The sequence below is a fragment of the Gadus chalcogrammus genome, chromosome 11 (assembly GCF_026213295.1).
Source record: "Gadus chalcogrammus isolate NIFS_2021 chromosome 11, NIFS_Gcha_1.0, whole genome shotgun sequence".
NCBI classification, from domain to species: Eukaryota; Metazoa; Chordata; class Actinopteri; order Gadiformes; family Gadidae; genus Gadus; species Gadus chalcogrammus.
Genome location: NC_079422.1, coordinates 18189727 through 18209423, shown reverse-complemented (window position 1 = coordinate 18209423; position 19697 = coordinate 18189727). Strand labels below are relative to the sequence as shown.

At 44.0% G+C, this 19697-nt stretch overlaps 1 protein-coding gene across 1 annotated transcript; it reads left to right on the top strand.

The window, feature by feature from the left end:
• Positions 1–16492, top strand: slc6a3 (solute carrier family 6 member 3). The gene is made up of 15 exons (XM_056601484.1): positions 1–81; positions 681–915; positions 2515–2646; positions 8058–8274; positions 9488–9626; positions 10344–10478; positions 11420–11523; positions 11956–12080; positions 12252–12364; positions 12644–12772; positions 14324–14423; positions 15536–15636; positions 15733–15900; positions 16138–16209; positions 16430–16492. The coding sequence occupies exons 1-15, from the start codon at positions 25–27 to the stop codon at positions 16451–16453; spliced, it is 1851 nt and encodes a 616-aa protein (XP_056457459.1). The 5' UTR covers positions 1–24; the 3' UTR covers positions 16454–16492.
• Positions 16493–19697: the final 3205 nt, after the last annotated feature.

Sequence of the window (19697 nt, the reverse complement as noted above, 5' to 3'; positions counted from 1 at the left end):
AGAGATAAAGCTCCTATCGGCCTGATGTCTTCAGGAGTGGCCCCAGAGAAATCTGCCTCCAACACCATGGGCCCCAAAGAGGTCAGAGACAGACGTGTGTGTGTGTGTGTGTGTGTGTGTATGTTTGTGTGTGTGCCTGTTTCTTCCGAAAGTGTGGTTTTCATTTGTAACTTAACCTTATAAAGTAAAGACAAAACTGTCCAGTAATGTTACTATGCCAGCACAAAAGGCGTGGTTATATATATATATATATATATATATATATGTATATATACGGTAGAATGATTAATTCAACCAATACTTTGAAGCATAATAGTATAGTAAACATGGGCGTTTTAACCAGGATGTTGACCATTGTTCAATTGTTTGAGCAGATCGATTTCTTCTTCTAAGTCAGACCATGATTTCAACACTTATTAAGGGGTGTCAAATGATCATCCGTCATTTAATTAATTCATCCAACGACGCGGGGCGTTTACTTAGATTAGAAGCATACGATGATGATCCATTAATGTGTGGGTTAACTGTGGTCTGAAATTGTATTTTTCTTTTTTATAAATAGGGTTCATCTATAATAAAGAAGTCTCCAACAATCCTACTTTATTTTCTAATGTTCTTCACAAAAAAAACAACTTTTGACTGATATGATTGCAAGCCTTGCCCTCCATGGCCCTGTGCAGGTGGAGCTGATCCTGGTGAAGGAGCAGAACGGCGTCCAGTTCACCGCCAGCACCCTGGTGGTGGCGGCCGGGGCGGGGCCGGTGGCGGCCCCGCCCCAGACGGACCCCAGCGGGGGGCCCGTGGAGAGGGAGACCTGGGGCAAGAAGATCGACTTCCTGCTGTCCGTCATCGGCTTCGCCGTGGATCTGGCCAACGTCTGGAGGTTCCCCTACCTGTGCTACAAGAACGGAGGGGGTAAGGAAGACCGATAGACAATAAGTCCCAATCCCATTTCTACCCCTTATCCCTTCACCTTACCCCTCCCCCTTCCCCTTACCCCTTCAAAGCAAGGGGGAGGGGTAAGGGGAAGGGGTAAGGGGTAGAAATGGGATTGGGCCTAACACAGGGAGGGAAGGAGGGAGAAATCAAGAGAAAAGTACTCAATGTTTTTTTCACAGTTGCTTCAATGTCCTTCTCTCAATCTCCCTCATAAGAGAAACATCTGTCATAAGACACATAACTCTCTATCTCCCACATGAGAGACACATACGTCTTCCAAGGAGGATGCATGCGAGGATGGCGGCAGGTCGTCATGACGATTCAGATCCAACGTTTATTTGCTTTCGGGGGAATATAAATAAAAAAACAAAAGGGTTGCGTCCTATATGAAGAGTTGTTTTAGATTGAACATTTTATGAAAAGGCTCAACTAGAAGAAGGAGATAATATATTTGTATAAATAAGCAATGTGTGAGTCTGCATGCATTTGTCTGTGTGTGTGTGTGTGTGTGTGTGTGTGTGTGTGTGTGTGTGTGCGTGTGTGTGTGTGTGCGTGTGCGTGTGTGCATGCGTGCGTGTGTGTGTTTGGGACAACATGTTTGTGTGTGTGTGCGAGTGTATGTGTGTGTGTGTATGTGTGTGTCAAATGTCCCCCGCCTTGCATCCGCAAGTGATGTCTTCACTGTAAAACGCTGCGTTTGAGGTCCAGGGCCCCTTCAGAGAGATCAAAATAGGGAAAATCCCACCGCAGCTGCGGCTACAGCATAGATTAGGTCCAACAATCGCAGGAGGATAATTACAGCTGTTTAACATAGAGCCCCTATTAGGTTTAAAAGTGGTCATAATTGCCTGTAGCAAAAGACGGACAGAAGCCCTGCTGGTAGCAGAGCCTCTACCCTCTTTGTCGATGGGCGGCGCAACGCAGTGTCGCTCTCCGCGGCTAATGGCTGTCACCGCTGATTTACTCACAAGGCGTCTACACAGGACGTGTGATGTTTCGCCGACACACACTATGGTCATTGTTTGTTGCGTCAAAGTAAATAAGCCGAATTGACAAGTGGGGTGTGTAACTGTGTGTGTAACTCGGGGGAAATAATAACAAAGTAGCATTAATAATAAAATAATGTCATTGAAATGCATTGCTTTTTGTTGGTGGAGGTAAATGTCTTTACCAACGGGATTTGTGTTATCTTTTCAATATTCTTATACATAGATTGATTGATTAGATCGATAAATTGAATGAGTTAAAGATTTCTTCCCAGAACGCATATGATGCAGGTCACTATTACACAGCAAAATAACGAAGCACTTTAAGAAAGAAAGCCCTTCACGAAAGAAATAATAGACAATACCTTAATATAATTTGAGGTGTCTCCCCTGCAGGTATGTCTGTACTTTTGATTGCTCCGAAGGACTTGGCACAGGTATGGCTGAGGACCCAAGGAAACACAGTGTCGAGTCTGAAGTTGTTCGGATGAGCGGTTCTCGAGAAATCTTTAATCAACAATGCCAGAGGCCGAGCAATCGTCCCGTTCAAGACCGGCCCTTCCCCTGTGCTTGTGTGTGCGGTGTGCAGGTGCATTCCTGGTGCCCTACATGTTCTTCATGGTGATAGCGGGGATGCCTCTCTTCTACATGGAGCTGGCCCTGGGGCAGTACAACAGAGAGGGGGCCGCTGGGGTCTGGAAGATCTGCCCCATATTCAAAGGTGAGTGGCGGCCAATCGCTTAAAGACAAACCGTCGATGCCGTTTCAACAAACGCACACACACACACACACACACACACACACACACACACACACACCCTTCTCACGCATGGATACACATGCGCATACACACACACACACACACACACACACACACACTAACAAATCAGACACACTTTAGTGTCTACCTGCCTCGTCAACCATCCAACCGTCTGTCCATGTTACTGTTGATCTTTTTGTCGCCTGACAATGACAGGCGTTAACCACCTCACCACAGACACACACACACACACGTGAATGTCTGGCCGTTTGTGCAATCAGATGGAAGGTGAGTGATAAATTGGGCTTTTAGGACTCCTCATCTGTACTCCTTCTTCTGTCAAGCGAAGGACATTGCACTTCATCAATGCTCTGAGTATTAGGACACAGAGACACACAGACCCCCCAACGTTCGGCAAACTGCTGGTTTGAGTGAATGCATGTAGCGGCTTTAGTTTGTTGTTTTCACTCTTGTCACCAGAAATTTTGAATATGATTTTAAATTCAGTTTATTTTTATATTGTGGCATTCTTTTTACACAAAGTCAAAGTCAAAATGAATGCATACAGATTGCATGTGGAGTAAAAAGCTGTACCATAACAAAAAACCATAAGGACAACAAATGCATTTCATCCATTGCACAGAATCTTTCATCGTCAGAATCTGTCTGAGTTACCAGCCATGTCGTGATGGACACTAGCACCTGTCCGTCCTGTTGGACGCTAGCACCTGTCTGTCCTGTTGGACACTAGCACCTGTCTGTCTTCACCATGTCCTGGTGGACGCTAGCACCTGTCTGTCCTGTTGGACACTAGCACCTGTCTTTCTTCACCATGTCCTGGTGGACGCTAGCACCTGTCTGTCCTGTTGGACACTAGCACCTGTCTGTCCTCACCATGTCCTGGTGGACGCTAGCAGCTGTCTGTCTTCTTAAATTGTGCGTGTTCTTCTCCAGGTAGTGGTACCTGGGAATGTCCTTGTCTCTGTGCCTTTCTCTTCTGTTCAAATGAGTTGGTTTCTTGTCTTTAAAGTGGGAAACGTGTATAGATGGATGTGTTTTGTGTGTCCAGGAGTGTGTGTGCGTGCATGTGAACATGTGTTGTCTGTCAGAAACCCACTGAGTACGTTGACATTCTAATCACACACTTCCTTCTGTCGCTTTGCCGCTCTGCAGGGGGATAACAGTAATTACTCCCGTGCACGAGCACAAACACACACACACAGACACGCACGCACACAAATGCACATACTAACAAACACACACACACATACACACACACACGCACACACACACACACACACACACACGTGTGCACCAGTATCAACAGTAATTATGCTGATCAACAATGCCATTTCCCCTCAGGATCGATGGCGATGATGAAGGACACATGTGGTGTCTGACTGCATAGGACAGTGGGGAGAAGGATGCCCCCCCCCCCCCCCCATCCTCAACACACACATTTATATAACACACGCATACACATACCATACACACCTGCCCTTCTGGTCAAGCTCTCCAGCCAAAAGGCTTACCCATCGGGGCTTCACTAGGAATTTGACCTTTGCAGTGAAACGAAAAGGGCAGATTTATCCGAACGCTAGAAAAATTAGAGAGAGACAACCTTTAAAAAGAAAGGGAAAAACGGCTTCCGCACTCTTGTCGCCGTTTGGACCGGCTACCGTTGTGTTGTTGAAAGCCTTTGACAATATGTTGTCGGAGGAGCTCAGCGATTAGTGGGTGGAACGCCGAGAGCACCCCGGCTTTTCCACTCGATTAGCGCAATCAGCAATTGTGTTTGATATAGATAAGTCACAGAGTGGACCGATCCTCACTTTCAAGGCCCTTCAAGGATTATAAAAGGAGATGGAGGTGTTTTGTAGTAGTGAAAGCTGTTTTTTATAGGTTACAGGGAGATAATATTAGGGTTGTAGAGATAACGTGTGTGAGTTCTCTCCCGTTGTTAACAACCGCTGATTGATCTAACTGATAGCCGCAGAGTGATGTATGATGTCCTCGGAGAGAAACAGGGACAGTGCTGGGACAAGTGATGACATTTCGTGGTTTCACGGTGAAGACTGTCTTGATGTGCCCTGTATGCATTACTCTGTCCAGCGCGTTACACAACACACACCCACACAATTGTGTACACAGCCGTCTACCCCGATGCGAATATGTGTTGCGGTCCAAAAACCAAGCCCTAAAACACAAGGCTTGCTTTTTGGACCATAGAGGTCTACCGTCTATGTCTATGTCGATATGCTAGTCCATCAAACTAAGCAATCCAGTCACAATTTGGCAGTGAAAGCAAAATACAGGTTTTTATGATCCCAATTAGTGATGTTAATGCTCGATAAATGCGAAATTAGCATGCGTATCATGGTTAACGTTGGCATTGGGGATAGCAATCTTAAATTAAAAAGTACTATCTTAATCATTTAAATTAGCATACTTTACCTTCCTGTCGTGCTCGGGTCAAATCTGACCAATTTCCATTTCAATCAATCATAAATATTGTGTTTGACATTTATTTGTCTCGAGGGCTTATGATATCCTCCACACTAGGCATTTGACCATATACAATTGCTGATCACTACTTTCATTGAATTTTAAGTTGTTCGGTCAACTTTGTAACACCTGTGGTGTTCCCGGTCAAAAATCCCCTTTCAGACTGAACCATTAGGTGTCCTCTCTTTCCCGTGCTTATGCACCTATCCCCCCACGTGGACCACACCTTCAATACAAAATGTATGATATCTTCTCACAGATCCCCTATAAATAGCTTGCTTGTGCATTGCTCTTATTTTACTATGAAGACAATGAGTCAGCGCCCGATCAGATGATTTTCTGAGGCTCTTGACCTTTTTTTTGAAATTGATGAAGAGGAGATTGAAGTTGAACCAGAAATAGAGGAGGAAGTCTCAGAAATATAAGACAACGATCCTGATTTTGATCCAGACCATCATGAGACCGAACAGTCAACAGATGGCGAGGAAGAGGCCCCTGAGGAAGAGGCCCCTGAGGAAGAGGCCCCTGAGGAAGAGGCCCCTGGGGAAGAGGCACCTGGGGAGGGGGCACCTGGCGAAGAGGCCCCTGGGGAAGACACACCTGAGGTGGAATTCCAGTCCAAGGATGGCAACTTGCTCTGGTATTCATCCCCCCAGGACAGAGGAGGCAGAGCAAGAGGGGAAAGTATCATTAGGATGACGCCAGGGCCAACACGGTATGCAACATCTTGGTGACATCAAGTCCAGCTTCCAACTCTTTACCAGAGTCCATTGTGGAAATTATACTGGCGATGACAAACCTGGAAGGGGGGCGTGTGTTTGCGGACACATGGAAGACATTGGACCAGGTAGACCCCCAAGCCTACATGGGTCTGTTGATTCTAGCAGGAGTACATCGGTCCAACAATGAGGCTACAAAAAGTCTGTGGGAGGCAGAGTCAGGGAGGCCTATATTCCGGTCAACTATGCAGCAGTTTCATATCCTCTCAAGAGTTATCAGATTTGATGACAGAGCTACACAACCTTTCCGCTGGCGATGCCACAAACTGGCTGACATCAGAAACGTTTGGGACAGGTGGTTGGAGCGCCTACCACTAATGTACAATCCAGGCCCTAAGGTGACAGTGAATGAGCGCCTGGTCCCTTTCAGAGGTCGCTGTCCATTCAAACAGTACATCCCAAGCAAACCAGGCAAGTAAGGGATCAAGATCTGGGCAGCATGTGATGCCAGGAGCAGCTACGCCTGGAATATGCAGGTTTACACAGGGAAACCTGTTACTGGAAGGCCTGGAAGGCCAGTTTTGTGTTGGACATGACAGCCGGTCTCGAGGGGCATAACATCACATGTGATACATTTTTCACATCACATGGGCTTGGTCAGGAGCTGCTGAAAAGAAAGCTCCTCATGGTGGGGACAGTGAGGAAGAACAAGCCTCAACTTCCCCCTGCCCTGGTTTCGACCAGAGGGAGAAATATACTCTCATCCAAATTTGCTTTCACTTACACACAGTCTTGGGTCATATTTGCCCAAGAAAAATAAGAATGGCATCCTGATGAGCACTCGACACAATTACGCTGCTGTCAGCAAAACAGAGCACAGGAAACCCCAGAACATACTGTACTACAACAGAAACAAAGGAGGCGTTGACTGCCTTGATAAGGTAATGTATATTTTCATCTGTCATGCATTAGATTTACTTACTTTGTGTAAGAGAGATTCAATATTGTTTTAAATCTAGTCATTGGGTTAGGGTTAGCTTGTTAACTTGTTTCTTTCATTGCAGCTTACTGGTACATACACCTGCAAGTGAATGACAGCTCGTTGCCCAATGGCAGTGTTCCACAACATCCTTGATGTGTCTGCATGTAATGCATATGTGGTGTGGACAGCGATTGACCCAGCCTGGAATCAGGGGAAATGTTTCAAGAGGAGACTCTTCCTGGCATAGCTTGGGAAAGCTTAAGTGACTCCTCTAATTCAACGGTGCCAGCACCTTCCCCGCACACCAGCCTATGGCAGTCTGGTGAGGAGTCTGCAAGCCCCAGCCACTGCCCTGGCCGCTCACCCCCCAAAACAGGGGCAGAAACTGAAGAGATGCAAGCTCTGTGCCCCTAGAGACAATGAGACAAGTCTTACATGTTTCAAATGTGATGCATACGTTTGCAAGGCACACTGCGACCTGATTGCAAAATGGCACTCCTGTGTTTGAACACACACACACACACACACACACACACACACACACACACACACACACACACACACACACACACACACACACACACACACACACACGCACACGATGTGTTCATGTTGATGTTCTGTGAATTTGGTCTCTGTTTTGATTTTACTGTCTTTTTTTTACAATAAATGTTAATTTTGGAATACAACTTTCAATTTCTGTGTCTATTCACTGCTGTTATTCATGTAAACCAGTACTCTGAGACATTGTTTACAGGTTAAAAGGGAGTTCAATAAAATTTGGTAATGATCATTGTTTTTTTTGTTATTGTAAGGGCAGTTAAAACAGGCTGGTCAAATTTGACTGGGAGCACCAAAGTAAGGGGAGAGAAACGAACACGACACAAAGGTTAAGAAATTATGTTTATAATATATAAAAAACCTGGCTTGATTTCTTTTCAGCTACACTGCCAAATTGGCACACCCACCCAACGTATCATTTTGACTCCCTCACATTTTTCCATGAAAGAAAATTAATTAAATCGTATTAATCATCTTAGGGACTTTATATCGTGCACCAATGCTTAAGAAGTTGCCCTGAAAAGGATTTGAGCAAACAAAGCATGAAGTATAACCAATGGCTAGGACCTTCAACAAACCAACATGTTCTTTGTGGCTCTCTGCAGGCGTGGGCTACACGGTGATCCTGATCTCGCTGTACGTGGGCTTCTACTACAACGTGATCATCTCCTGGGCCCTGTTCTACCTCTTCTCGTCCTTCACCAGCGAGCTGCCCTGGGTCCACTGCAACAACACCTGGAACAGCCCCAACTGCTCCGACTGGGCGCACAACAGCTCCATCAACGACTCGCATAAGGCCACGCCCGCGCAGGAGTACTTTGAGTGAGTCCGCGGTCACACAAGGCTTCATGTGCCCGGTCTGCCATCTAATATCGTAGAGCTTTAAAGGTCCGATGACATGCCACCAGGTATGTCCCATGACACGCCCACTTTTGATGTCATAAGGGGCAGATTTTTAAAATAGCTTGTAGGGCTAATAACACTCACACCTGGTGGCATGTTATGGGACCTTTAAAGTCAGGAGCAATTCTGATGGTTTTAAATTGGTTGGAAAGTCAGAAAAAAGGTGCTATTATGTTTGCGAGGGTACTACGCAAATTGTATACAATACGGTATCATATGGTCGCATGACAAAGATTGTGCTGGTCATAGTCGGTTTAATAATAAACAAAACAATTCTTGAAATACTCTTAAAACAAAACAAAGTACAGTCTGAAGGTATTGCGCAACGTAATTATTGTCAAACAGACCTAAGCACGTTGCACATCACATTGCTTACAAGTGGCCTCATGAAACGCATTTCCAGCAGACTTTTTTCTTTTTTCGGTGCTATTCTAAAGTCCCGCCCCCCGCTGCGTCCGCGGCCGTCCCCCCCCGGTGGGTCCGACCAGGTGTCCTCCTTTCACTGGAGACGCGAGGGGTGGTTCTGTTGTGACATCCAAGCCATTCTGTCCTGCCATGCAAATCAGCAGGGCTCTATTTCCACACATCCACCTGGGGGCAATTTGAGCAGCTGAGCGGGGCGGGCCCGAGAGTTCTTCTGCCGCTCTATCATTGCTTTCCTTTTGAAACTGAAAATAGATAGAAAGTGAAAGAAACGTGATTTTGCAGAAGTATAAACTTTTATGAAACAATCAGTATGTTGGCCAATGTGTTGCTGCTCTCCTCATTGTTTATTCGATAACTATTCTTGTGATAGAAATAGAAGTAGACTAGTTCTTACTAATTTTACTGCCATACATACATCCCATACTCTTCTCACATTTTCTTGCAACACACCTTTTTCTGCGTGTCACAATAATACTACTATCATTATACAATCATTGAGGGATTGTTTTCTGCATGTTTGGTGTATTCTTTCCAGGGGCCCCACCAAAGCAACAACCTGGATATGCATGTCACCAACTTTCGTCATGGTCGATAGAGATCAGCGATCGAGCGTAGTTTGACATATTTGTCCAAGGGGTTTCTGGTTGAATTCAAGTCACCTGAGCCCCTATAACTTTGTCGGTGTGTTTTTCTTTGAATTTCTCAGACGTGGAGTTCTCCACATCCAGGACAGCGGAGGAATCGACGACCTGGGAAAGCCTCGCTGGCAGCTGACCTCCTGCCTGGCGGTGGTGATCGTGCTGCTCTACTTCAGCCTCTGGAAGGGGGTCAAGACCTCTGGCAAGGTACAGACGTCGGGCTCTTAGAATGGCTGATCGAACCTGAGAGCCTTTGAATATGCAGGGTCTTTTATCATGGTGTGTTTGTTTGTGTGTGTGGTGTGTGAGTGTATCTATCTGTGTGTGTGTATGTGTGTGCGTGCGTGTGTATGTGTGTTTGTGCTTGTATGTGTGTGAGTGTGGTGTGTGAGTGTGTCTATTTGTGTGTGTGCATGTGTGTGTGTGTGTGTGTTTGTGTGTGTGTGTGTGTGTGTGTGTGTGCTTGTATGTGTGTGTGTGTGTTTGTATGTATGTTTGTGTGTGTGGTATGTGAGTACCTCTATTTGTGTTCACGTGCGTGTGTTTGAGTATGCACGTGTGTGTGTGTGTGTCTGTGTGCATGTGCGTGCCACTGTCTGTGTTTGTGTGTGTGTGTGTGTGTGTGTCTGTGTGTGTGTGTGCCTCTGTCTGTCTGTCTGTGTGTGTGTGTGTGTGTGTGTGTGTGTGTGTGTGTGTGTGTGTGTGTGTGTGAGTGTGTGTGTGTGTGTGTGTGTGTGTGTGTGTGTGTGTGTGTGTGTGTGTGTGTGTGTGTGTGTGTGTGTGTGTGTGTGTGTGTGTGTGTGTGTGTGTGTGTGTGCCTCTGTCTGTGTGTGTGTGTGTGTGTGTGTGTGTGTGTGTGTGTGTGTGTGTGTGTGTGTGTGTGTGTGTGTGTGTGTGTGTGTGTGTGTGTGTGTGTGTGTGCAGGTGGTGTGGATCACGGCCACCATGCCCTACGTGGTGCTCACCGTCCTTCTGATTCGTGGGGTCACGCTGCCCGGGGCCATGGACGGCATTAGGGCCTACCTCTCCGTGGACTTCCTGCGACTCTGCGATGCCCAGGCAAGCCTCGTGGGGGAGGGCATGGCGGTTGGGATGGGTGTGGGGGTGGGGGGGTCATGTTTGTGTGGGAGTTCAGAGAATCATCTCTAGGATACCTAGTATCACATCACCGCAATACTTTTTCGTTCTGTTAGATAAACTTGATGGTCTTTTGGATGTTGATGACCATCCAAAAGACCATCATGTCATGTTATTTGCAATTTATCCCATGTGTAGCAGCCTCTTCCTAACAAGCAGCCATATATAACGAAGTGGAAGAGAGGAGAGGAGATGGGGTGGACAGGGATGCAGAGCACCGGGCATTAAGTCGTCCAAGGTTTAGATTGACTAGTGTCAACTCACTGTCTGAAGAGGAGTGGAACTAAACGACAGCTTAGTGAGTAAGCACACAGGATTAACGAAAGAGAACGAGAGAGAGAGAGAGAGACAAAGTGAGAGAGTGAACGAAAGAAGAATAAGGGGAAAGCGGTACACGGTAGCAATTTGAAAATTAGATTAGACACATGTATTCGGCAGCAATTTGCAAAATTACCCCCCCGTATTCACATGGGTCTTTCATCTACTTCTGTTGAATGAGTTTCCCGCAATTATCCCTAATAACGGACCCTGCGCCGGGCCCTTTGTACCGCCGCTTCACACAACCGTGCTTGTCCCTCTTGTCCACAACCAACACCACCACCACTGCCCCACCCACCACCTCCACCCCTGACCAACACTACCCACCACCATTACAACAACTGCCGCACCCACCACGTCCAACACCACCAACCACCACGTCCAACACCACCACCTCCGCCACTAACCACAACCATCACCTACAAACACCGTCTTCACCCTCATCAACACTACCATCCCACAACCAACAACCACCCCCACTACATGCACCGCCCTCACCTCCCCCACCACCATCACCCCGACCACATCCATCTCCAACACACCAGGTCTGGATCGAGGCGGCGACGCAGATCTGCTTCTCTCTGGGCGTCGGGTTCGGCGTGCTCATCGCCTTCTCCAGCTACAACAAGTTCAGCAACAACTGCTACAGGTGAGAGGAATAGGAGAACCGGGGACTGGGATGAGGAGGAGGAGGTGACGGAAAAGGAGGAGGAAAGGGTGAAGGAAAAAAGGAAGAGAAGGAGGTGAAGGAGAAGGAGGAGGGGGAGTGGGAGGAAGAGGAACTGAAGGAAAAGCAGGAGGAGGAGGAGGAGCAGTTGGTGAAGGAGGAGGCAGAGGTGAAAGAAGAGAAGCAGGGGGAGAGCAGGCTTATCCATTGATCTCTCACCATTACATGCACATGCAGAGGCACTTGATTAACACACCGGCATCAAGAAAGCATTTAAATAGCAGCTAAATGCCGCACTAGATCTGCCCAACAGACAGCATGATCAATTATCCAGCAATTGCAAATTAAATCAGAATTTAAAAAAGAAAATACGTTTATTGAATTCGATGATTGTGCCTGATTGTCATCCCCCAGAGATGCCATCATCACCAGCTCAATCAACTCCCTGACCAGCTTCTTCTCCGGCTTCGTGGTGTTCTCCTTCCTGGGCTACATGTCCCACAAGCACAACGTGCCTCTGGACAAGGTTGCTCGAGATGGTAGGGATGATCTTCTGTAGGTGCATGTTTTACAAAATATACCTTTACATATTTGGTGTATCTGAAACATGACATTATTATGTATGACATATGTTGTCGTGTGGCATGTTGTCACGACAGGGGATAACTAATAGTAGATATTTAGTAAATTTGTATTTTCCTACATTTTAGGCGCTGGGCTGGTGTTTGTGATTTACCCAGAGGCCATTGCAACGTTGCCTGGGTCATCCGTTTGGGCGGTAATCTTCTTCATCATGCTACTGACCTTGGGCATAGATAGTGCTGTAAGTGTGTACACACAAACACGCACATGCACATATGCAGCCACACACACAACAACACAACCACACAATCTTAAGTCCTGACTTTGTCAGAATGTAATTTACATTTTCTCGAAATTATAGTTTTAAGTTGCAGAGCTATCGTAAAATGTAGCCTAGCAGCATGACTTCTCGGATGTTTTTGTTGCGATCATAACAACCTTATCCAATTAATGTCCAAATCCTGACATGTACATTGTAGTAGATTGCTGCAGCCTTGCTTCTCATGCACTCTGTCCTCAGATGGGAGGTATGGAGTCTGTGATCACTGGGCTGATCGATGAGTTTAAGTGCCTCCACAAGCACCGGGAGCTCTTCACGCTCTTCATCGTCGTCTCCACCTTCCTCATATCCCTGTTCTGCGTCACCAATGTGAGTATCGCCTCCCCTGCGGTCCTGTCAGAGGATCGATCCATCGCTGTTTAATGGCAATTTGACAGCAGCCGTTCAGCTGTACATCCTAACCCCCCTCGCCATTCTTTATATCCTCTTTGTTTCCTGAGAAGCATTTGCTCGGATTAAGTTGTTGTTATTCATGACCACCTACCATTAACATCTACCTCTGTGGTCCAGGTTATCCAGGCACTGGTTCTGTCCCATCGTGACTATTGTCTTGCTGCGTGGTTGAGTGCAGCAAAAAAGGACTTGAGAAAACTACATGTCCAAAATAGAGCGGCGCGTCTGGCACTTCAATGTAGAAATAGGACTAATATTTTACGTATGCATAAATGCCTATCTTGGCTCATGGTAGAACAAAGACTGCTAGCTAGTCTCACTTTATTTTTTAGGAGCATTTGTGTTAGCAACAAACCTAATTGTTTGTACAAATTAATTCATTACACCAGTAATAGACATAACTAACCTACCAGGCAGGTGGTACTGGAACGTTTTACAGTGCCCATGCCTTAATCTAATGCAATCAAAAAAACAATTATGTACAGAGCGATGTCAATATGGAACGCTTTACCTCACACAATCATAGATATTAAGGTTAGAATACACTTTAAAAAACAGCTCAAAATCCATTTGAATAATTCACAATAGTTTATTTAGACTTGTCAATTTAGGTGTGCAGATTATGTGATGTTAGTGGAGTGGTGCTATGAAAAATCATACTTGCTACTTCACAATTTTACCTATGTATGTCTTTCTTTTTTCACTCTCTATGATGTAATAATTGTATATGCTTTTGTTTTCGTTTTGTTTTTTTCTGTTCTCTTTTATTCTTTATCCTGTTTTCATGTATTGTTGATTTATTGTATGTTTGTCTTGTTAAATGTGGACCCCAGGGAGAGTAGCTGTTGCAAAGTGCAATGGCTAATGGGGATCCTAATAAACTAAACTAAACTAAACTAAACCACCAGTAATGAAACGGCGTTGCAGGTCGATAGATGGCGAGATAATGTGTATGACGTTGCGTTATTGAGTATAGAGTGAGACTCGAAGGGTGGAGATAATATATTTAGCATATACAATATTTGTATGCAGGTTGGACATCCAAGTGTTGAACCATATGTAACATTTTACAATTCACATAATTATAGCTTTTTGTAGTAGGCCCTTAAGGAATTTGTCTTTGAGAGATGAAAATACTGTAAGTCGACTCTTTGAAATGCTGGGTTGAAAAAATATTGGCAGCCTACTATGAAGTCACTTAGATAGATTAGATGTATTTGTTTTTGTAGAAAATTGGATTAACAGATAGCTGCTGAACAATTTAACAATTTGTACTTAATTAAGTACTTTAAGTACTACACCGTACTTTAAGTACTACTGCTCCTTTAAACTGAACGACTTGGCACTAACTCTGTACAAACGGTTTGAGGCGACACTCTTACTGTGATGCACAAAATGGCACCTGCCATCCTCCCGTGTGCCTTCAGGTTCCTAACAAATGTGATCTTGTATTGGTCGTGTCTCCAGGGAGGCATGTATGTGTTCACACTCTTGGACCACTTTGCGGCGGGAACATCCATCCTGTTTGGAGTGCTCATTGAGGCAATTGGCATCGCATGGTTCTACGGTGAGGAGTTAGGGGAGGTGTCTGACTCATGGCCAGCCAAGCCGATGGCCCATTAGGAGGGGCTGATGAGATGTGGTGTGATATGGATCCAGGGCGGTGCTGCACACACACAGTATACACTCCAACAATTACAGAGATCTATTTTTATCTATTATTTCTTCTTATTTTTCCGATATTGGCTTTTGGCCTGTTCAGGGTTGTGTCTGAGCTATGTTGGATAAGGGGTGTCCGAGATTGTTCAACGATTGGATGAATCACAACACCCACAGTCTGCATTTATGTGGTCAAATTTGCCATGTTTTTTGATTGGCAAATAATGCTAACGTGAAGCCTGTAGAATTGAAAGTCTGTTCTTAAAGATGTGAATATTGCTTCTAATTGTTACAGAACACCACCTAATTTGACGATTGCGACACTAAACACACAAACATAACACAATTTTAAATGTTATTTCATTGAGATGGGAAACCATGAAAAATCCGAATCATGACATTGATAACAGGTCATCTCACGGTTTGGTTTTAAGGTTGGTCCTGTTGTTTCCTATTCAGTTTGTATCACTGAGATCAATGTAGGGGTAAGCCGGACCCCTCGGTATTCAGGCTCAGTCCACTGCCCCCTTATCCGGCTAATAGGTCCCGATCCTAGCAAGACACATAGATCTAGCCACCGGGTTTCCCGCTTGGCCTTTTCCAAGACCCTGCGATGACTGAAAATAGCCTTTATTAAGACACTGTTCTGTGTGGTAGTCCACCACAGCTTTACAATCCACGTAATCCCTCTCCATCAAGTGCCACTCAATATCTGGCCGTCGGTTCGCATCTTTGTTTAAATGTAGAAAGATGTGCCCATGGAGGCAAGAGACAGGGAGGGTCACTTCAACACCTTTAATAAAGGTTCCTCTATGAAAACCTCTACCTTTTAGATCACAGTAACACTTTAATTCTCACTTAGAATGCATACACAATTTTGTTAAAGGAGTTGTTTTGTTGCCATATCAGGTACATTGATTGTTGAAGTGAATGAGGTGAAGGGGGGGGGTGTTTCTACGTGTGTTGAGGTTTTGGGGGGTGTTGACATTGAGCATGGGTTGTCTGTTTGAACTGTTTCAGGCGTGGACCGCTTCAGTGATGACATCGAGGAGATGATAGGTCACAGACCAGGCTTGTACTGGCGGCTGTGCTGGAAATTTGTCAGCCCCTGCTTTCTACTGGTGAGCTTCCTCAACTACATACTTCCCTTATGTTGACCTTATATCAAAATATATATTTATTATAATTATTATATACTTTTTTTCTGTCCTCTTTAGTTCATGGTCGTGGTGAGCTTCGCCACATTCAACCCTCCAAGCTATGGTTCGTACACGTTTCCCACGTGGGCTAACATGGTGGGCTGGTGCCTTGCCATCTCTTCCATGAGCATGGTTCCCCTCTACGCCATCTACAAGCTATGCTCACTTCCTGGGAAGTTCTGCGATGTGAGTTTGTCGACCATTGGTGTTAATACATTCTACTCATTGTTACTTACTGTTTCACCAAAAAATGCAGACAGCGGAATACACCCAAAATAGCTTAAAGGTATTATTTATGGCAAAACATCTTTATTCTAGACACAGATGAATGCATCCTATTTGACTTGGTTCCATTAACATCACTATTGATTGCTCCGGGATTATCGATCATTATCTTTTTTGTTTGCTTCTTTGTGTGAGTAGAGAATAGCTTACGCCATCACCCCTGAGACAGAACACCACCTGGTGGACAACGGCGAAGTGCGACAGTTCACGGTACGTGTTCATCGCAGTACCACACAAACAACGTCAAGTTAGACATAGATTCATACGATCTGTGATGATACTTCAATAATGCAATTGGATTACCATGAAACATAACGCGCGTGTCATTTTTAAAGGCAATCGGTCTCTTGGGTAGTTTTACCGCTTAGTCAAGTTGATATGTTGCCAACCGGCAATGATATTTCCTGTTGTGTTATTTATTATTCCACAGCTGCAACATTGGTTGGCCGTCTGAGGAGCTGAATCGCACGCAGGAAGATAGCGAAAAAGAGAGGGGCTGATGAAACAGATGTGGATAGATGACTGATGGATGGACTGATGGATGGTTGGGTGGATGAATGCACGGACGGATGAATGGATTAACAGGTGCAGAGGTGGATGGAGGGGTGGATGGACAGACAGACAGATGGATGGATTAAAGATTAAATTCATGGGTTGATGAGCGGCTGGATCAATGTAGGGAAGTGAACGGCATCAGGAATGTTGATGCCGTTCCTTGGAAGGTTTGGAAGTGCCGACAAAACGCTGTTCAAAACTTGTGGTAGTCTTTACTTTCATCAATGGAAACTTGAAGCTGTGCGGTGACCCCTTTCACCAGGTAGTTGAATGTGGTGGGAGGGACTTAGTCGATTGTAATTCGGTATTGAGCTTGACATCCCATGTCTAGAAAACCATCGAGTTCTGGACATGGAATGCGACATTTTCTCTGCCAATTATTAATCTTTAATTTCTTTCCTTCATTGTGCTGTAATGCGGTGATCGCCCTGCCACTTTGCTTACATGAAAAATTAACTTAAAAGTATTTCATCCCAACTAAAATCATAAAGCAATCATGTCATTATACTTGATATAATTAATGGGAAATGTAGTTACCAGATGATGTGATGATGTTATTTACTAAATCTCAAGGGTTATAAATGTTCTTCAGTTCAAAATGTCGTACGTAACAATATATCTGGTAGTTGCTCAAAATTTAAACCTGAAATGTTTTCCATGTACATGAAAATTTCATTGTGGCCCAGACAATGTTTTTCATACTTTTCTTATTCACTTTTGTTTGCCTGGACACCAGAAGGTGTTGGCATCATGGCAATTTCTAGAACGATTTCATCAATATAAGTTGCATTTATTGTTTTAACAACGATAACAACAAGTAAAAAATCTAGGGATACAAAAAAACTATTTGAATTACACACTATTGACAAGATGACCCTCCATCCAGTTTCCTAATGCCTGACTGAGATGTTTTTTAACACAAATCTCTAACATAGTATTGCTTTATTGCCAATCAAACATGATAGATTGCCTTTCAACCGGAAGTAGTTTCCTGTTACCTTCACTCTTGCTATTATGTCTATTGATCGGCCCGTAACCAGACTTATATATTATAATCCTCATAATCATAGTGAAATATGTGTTGTGGAGTTTGATATGGTGACTGGTAGCATACCCAGGAGATGAGTAGATGGATAATGGGGAGAGTTCTCCAACTCTTACCCTTTTCCACAATTACACTTTGATGTTAAAATACCTTAGTGTTTGTGTTTGTGTGTGTGTGTGTGTGTGTGTGTGTGTGTGTGTGTGTGTGTGTGTGTGTGTGTGTGTGTGTGTGTGTGTGTGTGTGTGTGTGTGTGTGTGTGTGTGTGTGTGTGTGTGTGTGTGTTCATCACTACATCACTGGTTCATTCTGCCAAAGACTAAAGTGGGCTCAGAAGCATTGCGTCCCCGTATGGGAAAAGATGTGATAGAAGATGGAACAAATATATACATATAGAGATGAAAACATATATTAATGGATTTATTATCATTTGTTGTTAAAATATCTCCCTGATTCACACAAGTCCATTTCTAAAAGACGGTTCCATTATATATTGACTTATTTTTTATTGCTACACACTGTGGCTAGATCTATGTGTCTACATATACATGTAGCTGGGGCTTACATGACTTTAAGACTTTTCCAAAAAAAGCACAAAGCTTTGTGTTTACTGTTTACAGAAACCTATAATCAAAAACGTTTAAGACTGTTCCGAAAGCTGCTTTTTATTACATTTAAAATAAACTGTGTGTAATGTGACTTATGAGGTATTAACAAAAAAAGGTATATCTGTGTAAGTAATTGTAATGCATAAAGACCTGTATTGTATTGTGCACTATATTAAAGATCAGTTAAAAACAGACTTCCACTGTATTCATTATTAAGGTAGTTTGTGTGGAGTTGAGGCTATACCTTTGCTGATCAATATTGCAATATTGATTTCCTTATACAATGAAATCAAAAGTTCAATATTTACTTTACCATTTACACCAGCAGTTAATCTAAATTAAAGCATTAATGTTTTAGCAAAGATAGAATACGTCTATCAATCTAGTCTTTTGAGATGCATGAACCAATATGTTCAAAACAATACGCTAAGTTAACAAATGTTCAATGATTAGAGGGACTTCATATTCAGATTGACAATTTGAAATGACAAACAAGCATGAAAAGGGCTACATTAAACATGAACCTAATCTTTGTTAGTCAAGTCCCTTGGTGAACAATAACAACGACATTAGCTAGTAGCCCGGTAGTTGGCATATTCTTCCATTAAACTCGCAGAGTGCTGAGGTGAAGAGATATTGATGTCAATTGGCAGCCATGCAATAGGCCCACAAGAGGGGAGCTGTGCTAAATTAAATTGTGTGTGAGTCTTAATCCCTCTGTTGACACTCAGGGATGTTTATGACAGCCAATTGCTGTGCGCGGTTTTTCCAAGCGTTGTCAGGCTCGCGCAATTACAAAGCAATTTAGGCCGTGCAAGGACAGGAGTTTAAAAGGCGCCATTATGGCATCTGATAAACAACGGCAATTACCTGTTGTTTCATGTCTTGGCACGGACACAGAGACTGAAAGAACAGAATTACAAGCGTGTTTTCAGCAAGGAAATTGGCTTGTGGTTGAGATGCTTTATCAGATATTCCCAGATAAAATGGAGAAAAATAGATAATAGAATACAAAAAATCTAAATAAAACGCAATGACTGAATTAAGACAAGGTCCTATATGAACTGCAATATTTCTGATGATAAATACGCTATTCTGGACACATTTAAAAAGAGATCTGTGCTGGACAAAAAATATATACTGCATTTCTTGCAGATGATTTTATAGCCTACACTTAAGAACTTCAGGTCGATTGCTAAAAACATGTTTCTGTACAATTATAATTCCATGCACATATTATCCATACGTCTTACATCTAGTAAGGTCCTCAGTTTAAGTCAATAAATAAAAAGGAAATTGACCTGCAATTGTACAAAGAAAACACCCAAAAAGTCTATAGCAAATTACAACCAAACGTGTGTGTGTGTGTGTGTGTGTGTGTGTGTGTGTGTGTGTGTGTGTGTGTGTGTGTGTGTGTGTGTGTGTGTGTGTGTGTGTGTGTGTGTGTGTGTGTGTGTGTGTGTGCGTGCGTGTTTGGGTGGGCCTGTGTATGA